Source organism: Podarcis pityusensis (assembly GCF_964106645.2).
Source record: "Podarcis pityusensis genome assembly, chromosome: 6".
Lineage (NCBI taxonomy): Eukaryota > Metazoa > Chordata > Lepidosauria > Squamata > Lacertidae > Podarcis > Podarcis pityusensis.
The window spans coordinates 22,856,620-22,877,441 of NC_138030.1; the positions used below are offsets into that span (position 1 = coordinate 22,856,620).

General features: G+C 43.7%; 1 protein-coding gene across 2 annotated transcripts in view; it reads right to left on the reverse strand.

Annotated features, from left to right (window-relative positions):
* RPN2 (ribophorin II) overlaps window positions 1-18,585 on the reverse strand; it is a 28,962-nt gene extending 10,377 nt beyond the window's left edge. Inside the window, exons 1-10 of one of the 2 annotated variants that reach the window (XM_081009244.1) lie at window positions 18,351-18,585; window positions 17,093-17,286; window positions 13,750-13,845; window positions 12,953-13,128; window positions 11,683-11,758; window positions 10,638-10,772; window positions 7,771-7,947; window positions 6,688-6,806; window positions 5,598-5,703; window positions 17-108 (exon numbers count right to left, since the gene is read on the reverse strand). In XM_081009244.1, coding sequence (XP_080865370.1) covers window positions 17-108; window positions 5,598-5,703; window positions 6,688-6,806; window positions 7,771-7,947; window positions 10,638-10,772; window positions 11,683-11,758; window positions 12,953-13,128; window positions 13,750-13,845; window positions 17,093-17,286; window positions 18,351-18,438 — 1,259 coding nt within the window. In that variant the 5' untranslated portion in view covers window positions 18,439-18,585. The remainder of the gene's footprint in view (window positions 1-16; window positions 109-5,597; window positions 5,704-6,687; window positions 6,807-7,770; window positions 7,948-10,637; window positions 10,773-11,682; window positions 11,759-12,952; window positions 13,129-13,749; window positions 13,846-17,092; window positions 17,287-18,350) is intronic. The other variant, XM_081009245.1, reaches the window with a different exon arrangement.
* Window positions 18,586-20,822: the final 2,237 nt, after the last annotated feature.

Sequence of the window (20,822 nt, forward strand, 5' to 3'; positions counted from 1 at the left end):
ATTACTGGTATTTTACCTGGTAGTTTTTGGTGCAATACTCTGGTCTTTATCCACAGTGAAGAGATCCACATTTGAAATGCCAACTTCTGTGGAGACCTTGACTTTCAGCTGCAAATAAGTAAATATAACTGTAAGGTGCAGATAAAGCAAGGTGCCGAATGCTGACATTATTATCTATTTTTATCCCGACCTTCCACCAAGGAACTTAGGGTGCCATCCATGCTTCCCCCATTCCCACCTCTTTTTATCTTTACAGTCACCATGTGATGTAGGTTAAGGATAGCAACCAGTCCCCCAGAATGTCAAGTGTGAGAGCCAGTGTGGTGTAGTGGTTAAGAGCGGTAGACTCGTAATCTGGGGAACCGGGTTTGCGTCTCCGCTCCTCCACATGCAGCTGCTGGGTGACCTTGGGCTAGTAACACTTCTTTGAAGTCTCTCAGCCCCACTCACCTCACAGAGTGTTTGTTGTGGGGGAGGAAGGGAAAGGAGAATGTTAGCCGCTTTGAGACTCCTTCGGGTAGTGATAAAGCGGGATATCAAATCCACACTCTTCTTCTTCAAGGTCATCAAGCAAGATTTGTGGGGATTTCCCACTATCTAAACTGGGGTTTCCCACTATCTAAATCTATCCAGCGCTTGAGCCACTATACCAAACTAGCTTGCTGATGACAAAATTCCATTCCATTCTGATAAAGCTGCCTGCAGAAATTGCTGCCGTAATTTTTTTTAAAAAACTGCCTATATATTTCCCCCCTTTTAGAATGCAAATAATAGAAATGGGTCCCTTTTCTTAAAAATAATCATAGGGAAGCCAACTAAACACAAACAGGCACGTAGACAGGATTGTAAAAGCTAATCAGAATAGTACTAATCTATAGGAATCAGTGTACAAAAGAGAGAAGTGTAGACTGATTGGGTAACAGGCTCCCTGCACACTGCAAAACATCAACATGTGCATTTTAAAAACAATCCATTTGTGATACTACTAATAAAGTCTTACAGAAAACAAGCTGGTGCAACTTTCTTCTGTATGACTGCAAAGGTCATTATTAACAGCAGGGGGAAGATATTCTAGCCATGGGAATGGTAGATGACCACTTGTGCAAGCTTATTAGCAGTGACAATAAAGTCAGAACAGCCTGCCAAATACCCCCACAACAAGTGCATCCACTTCTAGCACAGAGGCCCAGGGCACAGAAACGATGATGCAATCAGTGAGGATTGGGCCTGTTACATCTACCTCCCTGAAGCTCAGCACTGGCATCCCACAGAGATGTGTGCTGAGTCCCAACCTGTACTCGTTGTATACATATGACTGTATTTCATCTGATCCATCCACTGTAATCATAATGGGTCTAATTACAGGTGGAGATGAATCAGCGTACAGAGGGGAGGTTCAAAAAGCATCTACATGGTGCTTAGAGAATGACTTGCACCTAAATATTAGCAAGACAAAGGAGATGGTGTTGGACTTTTGGAGGAGGAGGGAAAGTAGCCCTGTTTTATATCGGGGGGGGGGGGGGTTGTGTGGAGAGAGTCTCTTCCTTTTACCGCTTCCTAAGGTAAATTCCTGGGAGTTTACCTTAGTGAAAACCTCACTTGGAAAAACAATATAACTCAGGTGGTTAGGAAGGCCCAAACAGAGACTCCATTTCCTCAGGGTCTTGCAAAACAACCATGTTAAACAACAATTGATGACCTCCTTCTACCGGTCCACAATAGAAAATGTCCTCTCATATCGTATCATAGTGTGGTACGCTGGCTTGACAGCCACGGACAGAAAGTCTTTACAGAGGGTGGTGAACACAGCACATGATATCATGGGCTGTCCCCTGAGCCCGCTAGATGACATCGCAAAGGATCATTGCCTTAGAAGAGTGAGAAAAATACTCAGGGATGATTCACACCCCGGCCAGCACCTCTTTAATCTTCTACCCTCGGGCAGGAGATATAGAAGTAAAATCATGCTAAAAAACAGTTTCTATCCGTGGGCTATTAGGCTGCTGAACGGAAAATAATATAGTGCAACTGACTTTCAGGGTTGGTGTGTTGTGCGACAAGCACACAGAGTGCAATTAGATCGAGTGTTTGTGTGTGTGTGTGTGTGTGTGTGTGTGTATGTAGGCTCGGTTAATTTCATTGTACAAAGGTTGTACATTGACAATAAAGGTATTATTATTAGTGTGAAGAAGCACTCAGCAAAGGACCTGGTGATACCAGCATGGCCTGCATAAATGAAGTATGCATGCTGCATGAAGGCCAAGATGACATGGATGCCACTGCCCTAGATCAGCCAAAACAGAGCCAAGTGCCCACTGGAGTTAATCCACAGTGACTTGAGTGGACCAATGGAGACACCAAATACCTCCAGGAACAGGTACTTCATAACATTAATTGATGTCTACCCCAGATACAACACCACATACCTCACAAAGCACAAGAATGAGGTGCTGGAGAAACTTGTAGTGCTGACCAGCAACAAGTTCCAGCAGAAACCAGACATAATTCACACTGGCAATGGGGAAAGAAATGGAAGCGTTCTTCAAGCAACAAACAGGGAACTGAGCACCAGACCACAGTACCAGGTGCCCCCCAAGGAAAACCAAGAGGCAGAAAGAAAGAGGAAAACTCTGGTAGACATGGCGGGAATCATGATGCTAGATGACAACCTTCCCAACTCATTTTGGCAAGATGCAATCATGACGGCTACTTACCTACAGGACCAACTGCCACCAAAGGCAATTGAGACGACCCCACAAGAGATGTGGCACTGGGCAAAACCAAATTTAGGCCAAAGTGACATCAGAGCTCATGTGTATGTCCCAAGTGAAAGGTGCTTGAAACAGGGAGACTGAGTGTCTAAAGATGTCTTGGTGGGGTACGGTAAAAAGTGCAAAGGGTACAGAACCCACCAGCCCAAGACGTGCAAGGTGCTAGTAAGCCACAGTGTTTACTTTGATGAAAGATCCAGACCAGGCAACGTGGAACCAGCAAACACTGAATAAATCCTACCTGCAAGCATGAGCCAACACAAGGACCCAGACCAACCAACCAATCAAGAAGTAGAAATCTCAATGAGCGGGTCTGATACGAGTGTGTGTGCTGACCCTGTTCAGGAACCGGAACCAGAGTTCAGAAGGACAAGCAGAGCAAAAAAGGGAATACCTCCTATGCAGTAATAGCATGTAAAGTCCTCACCTAAGAGACTTACAGGAGCAAGGGATTACAGAGCTAATGGATGCAGGTGCATTAACCAAGTCGCAGTTCAGGGATAACTACTGCAATCTCCTGAAAGGACAGGAACTCATGGAATGACGCACCTGCTGTTCAGAAGGAGTGATGGAAGCTCGACGGCCAAGATCACTCAGTTTCTAACCTAAGGGTTAATTGTCCTGCTAATAAGACAGTTAACCAAAGTGATGGTGGAGGTACTGCTTAGCATTATCTTTACAGAGGTAGGATGGCTCAGGTAGCGTTGAGAGAGTTTTCATCTGTATATTTGTTATGTCTCCCTGCTATGTACAAGGCCTGAACCTTATAAGAAAGACAAAACCTCTCTGAGTATTTTCCCCTCAAATTACCCAGGCTCATGTTCAGGATTTCTTAGCAACATCTTTCACAAGTGCAAGACACCCATTGGAGCCCACTGGCATCTCTGTGTGTGTGTGTGTGTGTGTGTGTGTGTGTGTGTGTGCGCGCGCGCGCAATCCATTTCAGAGAAGAAGAAAAAAGGTGACAATGAAAACTTCAAAAACAGCTACCACCCACAACAATGAGAACGGACCAAAAAGAGTGCATAACCCCTCCAAACAACTAAAAATATGCAATCCCGCCCCAAACAAAAAAAGCACCCCCTAAACTTATTTAAATAAATAAATATTAGGATATACTGGGAGCCTTGGCAAGCACCAAGGGGGAGACAGGGTTCAAGGGCACCTTGATACATGTGGACACTATTTGGGAAACTCCAGCACTAGGAGATACTAAGTGGGGTTGATACTAAGTGGGGTTGACGCATAACAAACATAGAAAGGTAAACTTCTTCAAGCTCCAAGTGCAATGGTGTATATGCATGTAGCTTCCTCTCTTGTTGTTCTGTGTAGCACCAAGCACACTGTTGTACAAACAAGTAAGGATTAGGATTGCATAGCACCATTGAAAAAGCATGGCTGCTTTAAAGTGTGTGTGTGTGTTACTCATACAACACACACACTAATGTCAGGAAATGCAGTCTCTTTCTGCTTAGCACGCTAGCCTCCAAGTTTAGATCATAATTGTCAAAAATTCTGGTGCACTAAGTAGAATTAATGCTAATGACAGCCTCTAAAAAGCAGCTCTCCCAACAGCTTTCTCCAGGAACAATGTGGCTTATTATGAGGCTGTGTTCGTACAAAGCCATCACCATTAATGCACGGCCACTAGCACTCGTCCATGCTTCCAGAGTGTTTAAGCAGCACCATCAATCCCCTTCTGATGCTTGAAGGGAGATTATTACTCCAATTACCACATTGATTTTGATATGTATGGCAGAGGTCAGCACTTGTAAACAAGTGCCTTCTTCGAGCTGCTCCACGCTGAGTGAGCAGCAAGACTTAAATGCTAATTTTTCAATTAAACAGGCAATTGAGGGCAAAAGAGCCCCAAACCAAAACATGTAGCGTAAGCAGCATTTGAAGGAACCTACACAAACACCAGTTGCTTGCAGTTACTGTAACTGCTGTGACTTTAGAAATAACATCTTTTTAAAGGGAAACTCGAGAAAAATAAGATGCATAAAAGAGATATATGTAACGCACCTATGGTTCTTACACAAAGATAAGCAGATGCTTCTTGTTTTAACTTTATATTAAAAGCCAAATGTTAATAAGGAAAACACAGCTCATCTCCACACCTATATCATTAAAACCTAAATGAGCAAGGACCAAATAGGTTCATGATTTAAAAACCTGGTCTTTCAGCAAAGGCCACAAAAGTCAGGGAATGAGAGGTTAACGGTCAGCAAGCAATACAAAATGCAGCAAGTCTTTTCAGAAGAGGGAGGTTGCTTCCTACATGAGAGAGATAGCTTGCTTGAGAGGTGCCATTTTTTAAAAGAGCTTGAACCCTTGCCTGCAGTGTTGCTGGGCAGTTTCTTTATTCATTGTGCCTCCAAAATAGACTCCTTAGTAGCTGGACTTCAAACGGACACCAGCCCCAGCCAGCATGGCTAATGGTTCCAGATGAAGAGAGCTGTCGCCCAGCGATATCTGGAAGGTCATAAGTTCCCTCCCCTCTGCACTATAATTTTGCACAGGAAGATGCGGAGTCAAGGTCAGGGGTATTGAAATAGGATGCTAGGTGGGTCCTGCCCCAAAATGAATCATTTCAGGCTTTAAAATCCATGATGGAAATGTTTATTTTTTTAAAAAAAATGTCTCTATTTTTTATCTTTTCCATTTCTCCAAATTTTATTATTTTGATAAGTTGCCCTGACAATGTTTTTAACATCGCAGGGTGGGATACAAATTAGTAAAAGAAACATTTCCAGCTAATGTAAATCAACTTGGCTCCAATCAATGACTACAAAGACTCCAAACGCATTCAAAACATATACCCACCTCAACTTTGTTTGCAATAAAGCGAGTGTCCCCATCGACGCTGATCGCGAAATCGTAATACCCACTGGCAGGCTTGACACTCATGAAATTCAGCTCAAAGGCATTTCTGTTAACAGAAGAACAGTGGTAAAATTGCAGGATATTGGTAGCCATGTGTCCATCAAAAAGTCATCAGAAGGTGAGATGATGCTTCTGGAACATATCGCTTCAAATAGCAAGCCAATGAAAAGAGAAGCAGCTAGATAACATTGACAGAGGAAAGCTACACCGATTCAAATATTGCTGTTGCTGGCATCTACCTGTCTCGCATGACAATGGAGTCTCTGGGGGTGACGCAGCACCAAAGTGACCAAAACAAACAAAGGTAGAGTCACCAACTAAGAACCTAACAGCCACTGGATCAGGCCAATGGGCCATCTATTCCAGCATCCTGTTCTCATAGTGGTTGACTAGATGCCTGTGAGAAGCCTGCAAGCTGGATATGACCTCAACAGCACTCTAGCTCCTTGTGCTTCCCAGCAACTAGTATTCAGAGGTACAATGCCTCTGAAGGTGAAGGTAGAACATAGCCAACATGGCTGGAAGTAACTGACAGCCTTCTCCTCAACGCATTTGTCCAATTCTCTTTTAAAGCCATCCAAGTAGGTGGCCATCACTGCCTCCTGTAGAAGTGAGATCCGTAATTTAAACTATGTGCTGCATGAAGAAATACTTTCTTTTATTGGTCCTGAATCTTCCAACATTCAGCTTCATTGGATGTTCTGGTGCTATGAGGACGGAGAAAGAAATCACAAACCAAAAAAAATCACAAACCTGGTTGATGCTTTTGGAATATGAACAAATAAACAAAGCACCTGATCACAGCCTACAGAGCTGTTCTACTCTGAATTTCGGAAAAAACCCCAAAACAAAAAAACTAGTTAAGTAACGGTATGCTTGAGGAATGTGTGTATTTTCTATCTGCCCCAGTTTCTCTCAGTTCTTCCTAGAGTACCAGGAAATAGACAATTCAGAACAGAGACTGTCTTCTGTACACTCCCTGAAAAAAATAAAACTGAAGCCAAAATAAAACAAAAATATATTTCCTTACCCAGACAGAGCAAAGGCAGACTGTTGAAGGACTGTGGCTTTAGTAGCAGCAGATTTTGCATGATCCAAGGTCACACTCGCCTGAGTCAGGGGCTGTGACATAACATTGGTCACTTGGAGCTAGAGAATGAGAAAGACTTGCAAAATTAGATTATTTCCCACAGCCACAGCAACTGAAGTTTACCTGCTAGATAGCAGACCCGTTTTGTGTGCACGTCTGTCAAAGACTAACATCAACTTTTACCTACCTATTTACTGAAAGCCCATTCATGCATCTAGAAGAAGGTGGTGAGGATAAGGAAGCACAGTGATATCAGTTCCATGTCTAATATCCACCGCACAGAGAAGGGCTGAAAGATGCTATTGAGTATGCTTGGTTGAGTATGCTTGGCTGATGCTATTGAGTAGTGGGCTGGGAAGCCCACTAACATAGATTTCCTGATTGGGGGCAGGCTTGTTAAGAGCCCTCAGGTGATTCAAGCCCCCTCAGTCCTCCTGCTCAGTGCAGAATGGTCAACGGTGGAGCATGCATGCAGACTTCCCTCCATCGCTACCCTTTATGTGATTAAAAAACAACACCACATAATGAGGGGCAATAGTTTCATTTGTGCATTTGTAATTCTATTTGTATGCCCCTTTTCCACAAAAAGAATCATGCTCAAGGCAGCTTGCAACAAAGAAAACAGGAATACTTCTCAAAGTCAACCATCATAAGAACAATTTTGTAGCAACATAATAGCAAATACAACAACATATCGAAACATTTCAGTACTACAAATATAACAAGATTACATCAACAACATTACACCTCTTGGCAACTTGAAAAACAAGAAGGAAGCATTACAGTTTCACCTGGATCCTAGAAACCCCCATTCCTATTTCTGCAAGTTCCAAATTTATACTCTGCTCTATCACATAGCCCTCTCTATCTGACCCCTGAGTGCTTCATGACCCTGGGCATGTAGACTGTCCCTGATTTATGACACAGTTTCAGTGCTCTCTTCCCTAGGCAACTGTTTTAGTTCTCAGACTCAGGGGAATTATAGGTCAAAGTAACACAACTGATCACAGTCTAGCAACTCACCTTAAAAATGGGCTGGTGGTGGGAGACGGCAGCAGGCCCATCAGGGACTGCAATGACTGGCAAATGGTAACGATTCTGAGAAAGGGAAGCTGCAGCACAAGCCACACTAAAAGCTTCAGAAAGAACCTCAAAGTTCTTCTTGCTGAAAATTGCATTCACCAGCTGGATGATTTGATCCTGAAAAAGGAAAATTCATAAAACTATGATGTATGTGCAGACTAAAGGCCCTGGAAACCAATGGGTTAGAGGAGAGGAAGAAAGAGGGAGAAGAAATGTAATGTTCTCTTTTAATAGAGAGTAAGGTAAAGGGACCCCTGACCATTAGGTCTAGTCGTGACCGACTCTGGGGTTGCGGGCTCATCCCGCTTTATTGGCCGAGGGAGCTGGCATACAGCTTCCGGGTCATGTGGCCAGCATGACTAAGCCACTTCTGGCAAACCAGAGCAGCACATGGAAACGCCGTTTACCTTCCCGCTGGAGCGGTACCTATTTATCTACTTGCACTTTGACGTGCTTTCGAACTGCTAGGTGGGCAGGAGCTGGGACTGAGCAACGGGAGCTCACCCCGTTGCGGGGATTCGAACCGCTGACCTTCTGAATGGCAAGTCCTAGGCTCTGTGGTTTAAACCCACAGCGCCACCCGCGTCCCTTTAATAGAGAGTAGGCAATAGGAATTAAGATAAGAAATGGTTTTATTATAGAAGGAAGTACAGTAGAACCTCTACTTACGAACATAATCAGTTCCGGAGGTCTGTCCGTAAGTTGATCCAGGTCACTGGTAGAAGTGCTGTTGTACGCGGGTGCATTTGGCATTGCGCTTCTGCACGTGTGCAGACAGCGGCAGCTGCTTCTGCGCATGCATGAATCGCGGAAACCTGGTATTTACTTCTGGGTTTGCTGCGGTCGCAACTTGGATCGGGCCCAAGTAGAGGCAGTCGTAAGTAGAGGTTCTACTGTACAACACATTCTCTCTCCTTTAGCTAATTTCTCACTCTAGCCTTGCCTCCTGTTTGGGCCTAACTTCCTAAACTCGATATGGGTTGTTCCCTTAAGTATAGTCAACGGGCTTGAAAACTAGCATTGCCTCATTCAGTTAAAATGAAGTTGTTTTCTTTTAATATTGGTTATTATTTGAAACAAAAGAAAATTTATATGCAAAACAACAACAACAGTTTCTGACAACATAATTTTTAATCCATACGGAGTAATTATCTTTAATAGGGCCAATTTTGGAATTATTGTTTTTTAAAACCATTGTTTGAGGCCTGGCAGTCTATAATTTGCCACCTTAGATTTGCCTGAATGATGGTGTCAAGCACAATGGCAAAAGAGTGTTTCCACATCAAGTTTTTTTTTTTTCAGAAAAAGGGTGACTGTAAGCTCCCCATTCATAACCTGGGGCATTTTCAGCCTATTATCATTTATACTAGAATTAGAGATGCTAGACATTAATTGTATTTTTAGTTCAGAGAAAGAGCTTGATGATTAGGATCTTAACCTACCATGGGGAAAAACATGTCCCAGGGAAAGCACATAAAAGCTCTACAAGTCTGTCTCTACTTTATGAGGTCACCAATTAAGGCCCTGATCAATCATATTTTTTTAAAGCAGAAACTCATTTACAGTCTTTCCTGTTAAATTTATTAAAATGCACTATTTCCATCATGTCACTATGGCATGCCCAAGCACATGTGGCATTTTAAGAACCTAAATCTCTTTGTTATTTTATGCCGTAAAAATAACTCAGTTTGCCGCTAAAGTTTAGAAAATGGATTCGGTTTAGATTAGAAATTCTGGCTTTCTTTATCCCTGACCTTAAATCACCACGAAACGTTTCCTGCCCCAACTCACACACAAACACACATTAAAGTTAGCTTTGCATGCACTGAAATGTACAGGTTCCTTTGGAAAATAATGCATATGCTCACAGCATATCTAGATTATTCTAGGGGTGAGAATGGTCCAAAAAATTGGGACAGACACACCTAATCCAAAACTGTCATTTTTAAAAGCTCTGCATGATTGAACAGACACAATGGGCACAATCTAGGTACACCCCTGCACTGCTCAGTGGAGCCCCACCTCCTCTCCTCTCCCCTATGTCCATGCACAGGCATGAGAATATTGCACCAGGCAGAGAGAGAGAAGAGGTGGGAACGATTTTAGAAGGCAAAACTCCCTGACTCCCTATACATCATGCCTGCCCATGTACCCATGCACATTCACAGGTGGTAGAGGGTGGGGTGATGCACGCCACAGAGCTCTACTGAGTTACATCAGAATCTTCTGAATGTGGGGGCTACACCCTGGTGGGAGTGGATTGTGTCCACTGGATGCAGCCATTAGTGGGGACACTCTAAACACACTGCTGTGCTCATCATCAGGATAATTTGTGGGTGGATATGTCATAACCTTTCCAGGCACATGCATTAAAATACCAATGCCTTGTTTCCCTATTCCAATTATTTTTGGCCTGGGGACTGTTAAGAAGTCACTGGTACATGAGGACCAAAGGGTCATATGTGCTGCAAATGCACAGCCAACCCTTTTCAGTCAGGTCAGCCCTACATTGTTACGCTACCTCTGTGCTTTACACCCTCCCATTACTACAGATCAATACAGCTACGCTTTTGCTACAAGGCAATATTAACATTTCTTTTGATTCATGAAAGAAAAGCTGTTCTGAGGTCTAGCTAAGAGAGTGGTTAAACGATGGCAGATATTACTTCACTCCTTTATGCATCAGTTTAAATTCTTCTGCTTCAGGTTTGCAGTTTATGCCTGAATAAATAATTATTCACACACATCTTATCCCAAAAAATATATAGTACTGTAGATCAGGGAAAGAAGCAGCATCCAATGAGTACCTCTTTCATTGCTGGCTCTGTCCCTACATGGTCAGAGAGTTTGTATGTAGCAGCCAGAAACAATGCAGTTGCTTCAAGTCCTTCTTCAAACTGCAGATACACCCCTCCAAGGTCATCCAGTCGGGCAACAAGATCCTAGAACAGGATTATAGCAAAGAACTTTGCAGCAGTTGAATGACAGCCACCAGGGCTGCATTCATACACCCGTTTATTCAGTTTTCCTGACATTTCCCTGATTCTTATACATTGTATTTGAACTTTCACATGACGCAAAAGCCACTTCCAGAAATATAGCAGAGTGTAGCACAAGTTTAGTGCTTATTTCTGTGTTATTTGCAAACGGATTTTTTCTGGAAGCAAATATGAAAACGAGCACCATTCAGTCTCTCTGCCACTACACAGGGTTGTTCTTTATTGAGCAAGATTTATATACCATTTAATCATCAAAACCATTTAATTACTGCCACGAGGATCAAGTTGCTTTTTGAAGGAAAGCTGGAATGACTGTCAAGTTAGACAGTTAGGTCAAATGCACACAATATATTTAAAGCACATGGATTTTAAAGAATCATGGGAGTTGTAGTTTCTTAATGGTGCTTGGAACTGTAACTTTGAGGGACAAACTACAGCTCCCAGAATATCTTTTTCTGGGCGGGGTGCATGACTGTTATAGTGGTATACATGCACTTTAAATGTATGGTGTGGATGTGTCATTAACAAATTCCATCATTTGTGGAACCTTGGTTATCTTTTAACAGGAACAGGGGATTCTCTGAATTGGCCCCAAATTATGGAATGCCATTCCCTGACTGAGAGACGACTTGCCTGGTTGTGTTTTTGGAACGCAGACTCTTCTTTCCATCAAGCATTTGGAATAGATGGAAGCTGAGTGCTGTTTGATCTTTCCTGTATCTTTGCACAGTTTTGTAATAAATTTAACTGTTTTACAGCATGGTTTTTAACTGATTTTATATTTTGGGTCATGTTGGGGCTTTCTGAGCTGAAGGGTGGGTCATAAAAATAAACAGACACCTGTAATAAATACCTCTATCTCTTCTACGATGCCTCTTAAGTCAGCCTGCTGGGACAAGTATGAAGCAGTCTGCAAAGCCTGAATTGTTCTGAAACAACAGAAACCAGAGTATGACGAGGAGAAAAGACTAGATACAGATATAATTTTCACCAGTTAAGAGCAGACTACTGGCCTCATCAGAGGTGTCAAAGATATTCGCCAAGAACAGAAACATCAAATAAAAACCACAAACTATCACTGTCTGTTGAGTCAGGGAATGAAAGTGCCTTTGGCAGAGGGGATGCATGGAATGGCACAAACCTTTAGCTGACATCTTACTGAATTGGAAGAAATTCAATATTATACTGTAAGCTAAAGATTTATTTATCTAACTAAGAAGATTTACACAACACTTAATAAAAAAAAACTTTCCAAGCTGTTTACAGTAAGTGATACAAAATAGTCATAAAAAATACCAGTAAAATCTGTGGACTTTAAAAACAATTAGACATAATAAAACTGCATGTCTGGTTGGGATCACCTAAAGATAAGAGTTCTAAGCAGGCATCAAAAACAGCACAATGAAAGAAACCTACCTAAAATTAGTATTTTTATTAATAAAAATAAAACCAAGTCAAATAATGTTCAGATTTCAATACTTCACATGTGGTCACTGAAGGAAGATTGATTTTAATTACTGTAGATTCAAAGCCTAAACTTCCTCTTATCATCTCTCCCTGTACAATTTGTGCAATTTGATGGTGGAAACCAGTCTGTACAATGCGGGCCCATTTCTCTTTCTCTCCCCCACCCAGCAGGCTTGCCAGAGATATGAACAGAGTGCTTTTGAAACTAGGCCCTGCTTCAGTAGCCGCTAAGAAAGCCAGCCCACTATTTTAAACTGGGCCATAGTCTCTACAATTAATGTATCCTACTTGTGCCCCCACCCCTTTCTCTCTCTGTCTCTACACACACACACACACACACACACACACACACACCTGAAATGTGTATAGCAAAGCAAAGCCTCCCCTCCTCGCAAAAGTCCAGGAACTATTTCTTGCATTAATCCACAGTGCTCTTAATAGCTTATGCTAAAACAATAATGAAAACACGATAGCTGGGTCATTCCTTCAACCCTAGTCTTTTAACCAGTGTACCAACTTGCTATCATTATACCTCCAAATATACAGATACATTTACAAATGAATTACAAATGCAAACAGAGTGGCTGCATGCAAGTGGAATGACAGAAGAACCCACAGGCAAGGAAGTTAACTATTTCATTTCCTAAAAGACTTACGCCAAGACGTTCTCTTCCTTGCTAAGACGAGAAGTCAGGGCAGTCAGGGCTTCTTGGGAGGCAAGAGGGAGCCCAAAGCCACTCAGGGCTCCAACAGCATGGTAGATCTGGGTGACGGAGGAATCTTCGCTGACAGCGGCAAGCAGCAGCTCCCTCGTTTCATTTGAAATGGCAATCTAAGAAAGATAAACATTGTCTCATTGTTAAACAGCCCTCTTTCCCACCGTTAGTTTTGCAGTATTCATAAGCCATGGTCAGAAATGCTCAGCATTTCATCTATGAATTGCAGGGCAAGGGATGCAGCTGGCGCTGCAGTCTAAACCACTGAGCCTCTTGGGCTTGTTTGCTGATCAAAAGGTTGGCAGTTCAAATCCCCGTGACATGGTGAGCTCCCGTGGCTCTGTCCCAGCTCCTGCCAACCTAGCAGTTTGAAAGCACACCAGTGCAAGTAGATAAATAGGTACCGCTGCGGCAGGAAGGTAAATGGCATTTCCATGCACTCTGGTTTCCGTCACGGTGTTCCGTTGTGCCAAAAGCGGTTTAGTCATGCTGGCCACATGACCCAGAAAGCTGTCTGTGGACAAATGTCAGCTCCCTCGGCCTGAAAGTGAGGTGAGCGCTGCAAACCTATAGTCGCCTTGGACTCAACTTAAATCATCCAGGGGTCCTTTACCTTTACCTATGAATTGCAATTTGATGGTAAGGGTAAGGAATCCTTCAGACTTGCCTGTCTCAGGAAGACAGATGTGCACAACAGGAGAATTAATACCATTTCCTCTACAAAGAATTAAACTCACCTCACATCCAGACAATGCCTGGCTGGCCTGTGCAGCATAGAAGAGGGAATCAACACTACTGGGATCCACCTTTGATTTTATGAAGTTACAGGCAGCCTGCACACACACATAAAGAAATATAAAATTAACCATCCTGACTGTACACATACAGGTATTACATTCAATCTACAGATATCTATTGATTCAAAAAGGAACACAAGTGTCACTTAAGAATATAAAGAGAAAAAACAATAACAAAATAGTAATGGTTATTAGACGCAGAATTTCTGAGGAATATATTCAAGGTGAGCAAATAACAAGTGAAAGGCTTTAGCACAGAAGAATTCACAAATATATTTCCCAAGACTACAAACACTTGTGCAAACCATCAGATGCAACCACACAAACTGATTTCCCAAAGCCACATTCAAAACATAATGGAACTTTCTACCACGCCAGTGTCCCCCATCACCTGCAAAAGAGAGAGAGAGAGAGAGAGAGAGAGAGAGAGAGAGACCTAAACTGGTTCCTTTTTAAAACAACTATGGCTTCTCTAGTAAAAGCCCAGAGTGGAAGGCCAGGGGCTAAGTGGCAGAGCATCTACTTTGAATGCAGAAGGTCCCAGGTTCAAGCCCCTGGTGGGGCTGAGAACACCCATGTGAGCCTTAGATAGCTACCGCCACTCATTGTAGATGTACTGAACTAGATGAGCCAACGATCTGATTCAATGTAAGGCAGCTTCCTATGTTCCTATGACAGTGCTCACAAATCTAAGTGCAAATCTAGGGCCCATCTGATACATCAGCTGGCCTAGGGACCATACAGCTCATTAAAGGAGCACATGCTTCGTATGTGCAAGTTCCAGTTTCAGGGTTTTGGTGTCTGTGGGGTGGGGGCTTGGATGGCAGGTGATACCCCTGTTGCTTACTGCTCTTTTGCACCAGCACTGCCAAGGATGAGAATCAAGAGCCTCTCTACATGAAACGAGAATCCATCTTGCTCAGTGATGTACTTACTGAGCTACCTCTATTTGGAAGGCAGCATCACAGCAATTCCACATGTGGCTGATGGGTCTCAAGTGAAAGTAGGCATGAATGTAAGGGGTGGGCAGGTTCTCTTTTTCCTAGGATGAGGCTGTTCCCTCTTCAGGTTTGTGAGATTGTGGCTGACAGCAGGCAGAAAGCAACTGGGAGGAGGTATCAAATGGGTGTATTTAAGTGGGGTAATTAAAGTAATTCCTATAATGTGCAAATCTGGCTACCCTACCCCCATTTGGGAAACTAGACTACATACATAAAGACAGAACAAAAAGGAAGCAGGTTAAGCCTTGGCACCATCTACCGGTGGAACTCTGTTACAACACCCAAGAACTTCAGCACAAGATAAAATATTTTTTACAATGCAACAGAAAACAGCTACCTATTTGAAATAGCAAAAAGGAGGCAACAATTGGATTTTTAAAGTAGCCTGAAGAAGTGATAAGCAAAAGCAATAAAAAAGCAGCAGGAAAGGACCTTGGTTTAGGGCACTTGCTTGGCATGCATAAAAGTCCAAGTGCAAACTATCTCCAACCCACAGCTTGAAACTGTCAATGTAAACATTACTGAGCAAAGTGGCTCAATAGTCTGATTCAATAAAAGGCAACTGGAATGAATGGCCAGCAGTGGGGTGAACAATGGGAGCTGCATTCTAACAACCTTGGTGGACTGTCTTGGGCTCAGGATGCAGTCAAAAACAACACATTTTCTTTCACTTATGTCCAAGGAGCTCAAGGCAGCAGACAAGACCCCAAGACAGTACACAAGATTACTCACCACTACATTATTCCCAAACAGATGAGACGACAGTAAGTGGCTCAAGGCCATCTGGGTTAGCTTTGTGACCAAGTAGGGATCTAATTTTGCATTTTCCCATTTCTAACCCAATACTCTGTTCAAAGCTGCTTCCAGTTCCTGCATACTCTTGCCCTTGAAAGACTCATGCAATATCCTAGCAGTGCATATGAACAATACTAACTCCTGATCTTTCTGTGTCATGTGGTAGCATTAAAATCTCCAAGCCCTGTCCAAATATCATTAACATTTTTTGTATCGTTTAAGAAGGGATTTACAGTAAATGCATTTTATCTGTTGGTGTTGGACACTGAATTACTCCCACAGACAGTATTGTTAAGGCTACACTAGTAAAATTTAAACTGGTCACAAAAAAGTTACAGTATTCCTGATGAAATCTGGCTGCCTCTACAACATGTTGGTCATGTTTACTACAGTAAAATATTGTAGATGCAATTCTCTCAGCATACAACACCTCCTCTGCATTTCTTGAATTATTTGCTTTTCATCCCATGTTTTAGGCGTGCACTGTGCCAATGATTTCAATAGGATTGTGTGTCTAAATAACTGATTGCAACATAGGAAAGACTTCTGAATTTTGGATGTCACAGCGAAAGATTTATCACAGTGCAGCACAACGATTGAGGGCAATGCCAGAATTTGGGAAACATGGTGAAGGCTGTAGCATACATACTTTCAAAGGCTATAGAGAGGTCTTGAGAATGTTTGTTCAAAAGCTTATTCAAATGGAACAAGTTTGTGCTGCTTTTATCTGAGAACTCTTTTCCAAGGAAGAGGCTTTCTGCTTGCAAAAGGGTATCTTTGGACCCAAACCATTATGTACACACCCTCTCCTTCTGGAAGAGGGAACAAACCAAAGTGAGCAGCAATCATAATACTGCACTGTATTTCCAAAGCAGCAGCAGCAGCAGCAGCAGCAGCAGAAGAGTTTGGATTTGATATCCCGCTTTATAACTACCCGAAGGAGTCTCAAAGCGGCTAACATTCTACTTTCCCTTCCTCCCCCACAACAAACACTCTGTGAGGTGAGTGGGGCTGAGAGACTTCAGAGAAGTGTGACTGGCCCAAGGTCACCCAGCTGCTGCATGTGGAGGAGCAGAGATGCGAACCCGGGTCCCCAGATTGCAAGACTACCGCTCTTAACCACTACACCACACTGGCAACTGTCTGTTTTAGTTCTCTTTCTCTCAATCTGTTTCTTTTGTGGTTATCTGCCAATCTCTGCTCTCTTCATGTCACAAAAAGAGAGAGAAAATCACAACCATAGACTTGTGCTACATTTCCCATCCTTGCTTTACATAAAACAGGATATACTCCTGATATTACCACATAGCACTGTGATTCAGGAGCTCTGCAAATGCACAGGCAGCAGAGAATGTCTTTAACAAACCAAGCAACTATTACCTGCCAGAGTTAAACAGATTCTATGCTGGTTTACTGATGTACAGATACTTACAGCTCGTTCTTCATAGCCTGATAACTTTCTGAACTCCACAATGACACATTCTTACCTTTTCATCAGCCACTTGCCCTCCTAATTTGTTCAGTCCTACAATGGAGTAATAACTTCCTTCCAGATCAGTAAAGGGACGCTCCAAGGAAGCTCGTAGCCTCTGAAGATCATGTTTTGTGAGATAATGGCTAGGAGTCAGAGCCTGTAAGCTGGCCACAAATATTAAGGTCAAGATGAAAATGGTGAGATACCCTGGAAATAAAGAAAAAAGAGGTAGGAACCTTAATAGGTGTTTCATTAATGTCTCCCTTGAGCCTTCTGAATAGCTTTTTTTACTGAAGCAGGTGATTATGCTATCTACCTAGCTATAATCAGACACCTTAGATAGAAGGTCCCACCACATGGCCACCAAACTGTGCAATCAACAAAACAATTTGATGCACATATCATGATTGTGCCTTACATTCCTTTTTATCAACCTTTACCTTTTTAATGTACGTATAAGGGTTTATGTGTTCTCTATAACTGTATGATATTTGCATATGTGTTCATGCAATGCCACTTTCATCCTGCCATTGTTTTCTACCAGTCTGTGGTGAGGGAGGTTAAGAGAAGTAAGGTCCCTTGGTCAGCTGACCAAAATGTCAGTGCCACCACACTAAAGTCACCCAGATGCGGCGCAGGTATGTGATACCTGTAATAAAAGCGCCAGTTCATCTGCTCGAAGCTGTTGCAAAATGGGTGAGGGCAATCCGGTAGGCAAACTGCCCCCAAGCTGTAAAGGGCCTCATATACCCAGAGTTAACACCTTGGGCTCGGCCATGTGGCAGATGGGCCACCAGTGTAGACCTCCGAGAGCATTCATTCTATGCTGCAGGATAGAAATTATCCAGGATTGGGGGAGAGGAGAGAGAGCCCTTTGCTTGCATTTCAACGCGAGCCGGCTGCTTCCCTGCAAGGCTCCTTTCGTCTTCGACAGGCAGAAATCCGGCAGAGGAATATCTTATTTCCTACCACCCAACTTCACCGGCTGCATTTCTACCTGCTTACAGGAAGGCAAGGGAGCGCTGCGGTCTCCTCACCGGCCTTGCCCACCCCCTGTGTGTATTGGGGACAATGAGAGGGTCGCAAGCCTAACGGCAAAGCGCCATAGCGGCCCCTCCGACCGTGCCAAGGCCCCTCCGGAGGCCTCCCTGAGGAGAACCCTGCGCCCCTCGGTTTCCAGCCCCTCCGCAAGCGCGAAGAGAAGCCGCCCTTTCGACAGGGCCGCAGCCCCTTCCCCACGCCGACGCCGCCACCTCAGCGCCGCTCCTTACCCGGGGCCGCCATTATTCCGCCGCCGCCTTCCGCACGCCAAAGTCCAAGGAGAGACCCACTTCCGCCCGGAGCTGCGGAACGTACCATTTATCACGACAGCCGTTCACGGAGCACCCCGGCGTCCGATTACCTCGCTCCCTCCGCGCCTAGGAAGCGGTACGGCAAATCACGGAGATTCGAACTTCGGGGGAAATAAGTGGAGCGAAAGCTCAGCTGCTTTCCTCTCCTTCTTTCTCTCCCCCCCCTTCCCATTCCGTTCATGGTACGCCCCCGGCTACATTGCTTCCAACGAAAGGGAGGAGCGGCTGGGAGGATGTGTACTCCGCCGATTGGCTGAGGGTTCCGTCGTTCACATCGGAGGAGGCAGATTCAAAGAGAGCAGGAGGGAGGCTTTGGAACGGCATGAGCTGGAGGGGCGTGGTTCGGGTGTAGGGGGGCGGGGCGGAGAAAGAGAGCGCGCGGCGGGGGGGGGGGGGCGACGACAGGAGAATGCGTGGATGTCCTGTTTTCCCGTCCCCAAAAGTTGGACGGTACAGTATGTAAATATATGTAATAGAGGCAACAGGCGAGCCTCACTGGAGAGAGCCTTCCACAAGCAAGGAGCCATTGCAAAAAAGGCATGTGCTCGTGTTGCCACCCTCCACATGGGCTTCTCCTACAAGGAATAATCAACGTTGTTGTTGTTGTTTAGTCGTTTAGTCGTGTCCAACTCTTCGTGACTCCATGGACCAGAGCACGCCATCAGTGCAAGATTATTTCTGCATGTGTAGGTATCTATAAACTCCAATGCTCCTCCTGTTTGGCTGTGTACACACCACATATTTAAAGTTACAGATAGGTAGCCGTGTTGGTCTGCCATAGTCAAAATAAAAAAAATCCTTCCAGTAGCACCTTTAAGACCAACTAAGTTAGTTCTTGGTATGAGCTTTCGTGTGCAAGCACACTGTGTATCTGAAGAAGTGTGCTTGCACACGAAAGCTCATACCAAGAACTAACTTAGTTGGTCTTAAAGGTGCTACTGGAAGGATTTTTTTTATTTTCACATATTTAAAGCACATGACTCCCGCCCCAAAAAGAACAATGAGAACCGTAGTTCGTTAAAGGTGTTGGGAATTGTAGCTCTGCGAGGGGGGGTCAACTACAGTTCCCAGGACTTCAGGGTGGGGGGGGGGCAGCCATGTTTGCAATGGACTTGAAATCTCTGAATGAACACAAATGCATAAACAAAACAAGGCCAAAAAAAAAGCTTTTGGCTTGATTTACTTTTTAAAGGCTTTCAGCTTACTTGGAACTGGGAATTCAAACTGAAATTCTGGACCGAGCCGCTGATTGCTTTAATTCCATCCGATGCAATTTCTTGGCCTTAGTTTCACTCCCCACCACAGGGGGTTGTTAAGCCTGGAACATCATGTTAGATCATCAGCCGGAATTCCAGAATTCCTTGGAGTTAGTGCATTTGTCAGTCAGTTACTGTTAGCCAAACGTTCACTGCTTGCACTTGTATCCAGTTACAATTTTTTAAGGAGTTCTTTTCTTTATTTTTAAAACCAAAGCAATAATATTGTTTGTGGCCTGTGTAACAGATTTATATGTGCCTGGGCTAGAAAAAAAATACCACACAGGCTGTGTGCCTTGGGGTGGGGTGGGGGGAGTTTCCTGTAACGCCAACAAACTGGGGAACGTTTTCAGGACACCTGTTATTAACATCCTAACTTTATGTAAATATTCGGTGACTAATGGCAAAACTTTCTGGTTCATTCATGAGATAACATTCCTCAAGACAGCCGTAGAATCTGCTTTCCAACGTTTAATGCTCTGTAGATAGAAAGGCAAATTTCCCCCTAAAATATGGAAGAAACAACTGAATGTGATATACAGAAGGAAGGAAACTTTGGGCGCAGATTTCTGAGGCAGACAAAATCTGCTTGGTTTCCAGAAGATTCTGAAAGGTAGCAAGAACGCCTCCATTTTTAGCCAACTCTGCCTAAAAACTGTGTCTTGAGACTGTGTCTTGCAGCTCTGGGGGTGAAGTCAAACAGCTGCTGTTATGTCCTGAGTTGAATAGGATCCAAAATGCAGCAGTCTGATCGGTCCTAGAACAATAGGATTCAGAATGCAGCAGTCTGATTGGTCCGCAGGAGCCACCTAATCCAGCTCCAGATGGAAGTGAATCCACAACCTGATTGGCCTACAGGAGAATCCTGGAATTAGCCAATCATGTGCAGCCCACTGTGTAAATAATGTATATAAAGCAGATACTTTGGGGGAACTTTCACTTCTCCTCACCACTGTGAGCTGAATAAAGAGCATGAAATCCACACTTGACTCTGAGTATATTTCAGCTGCGTTAGCTACTGAGGTGACAGATATGGGCCGCAAGGCTGGTAAGTGAACATGGAGGTCCTGGGCTGCCTAGATGACAAGACCCCCTTCTCAGCCTTGCTGATGTGGTCCAAAGGAAAGCAGAGCAA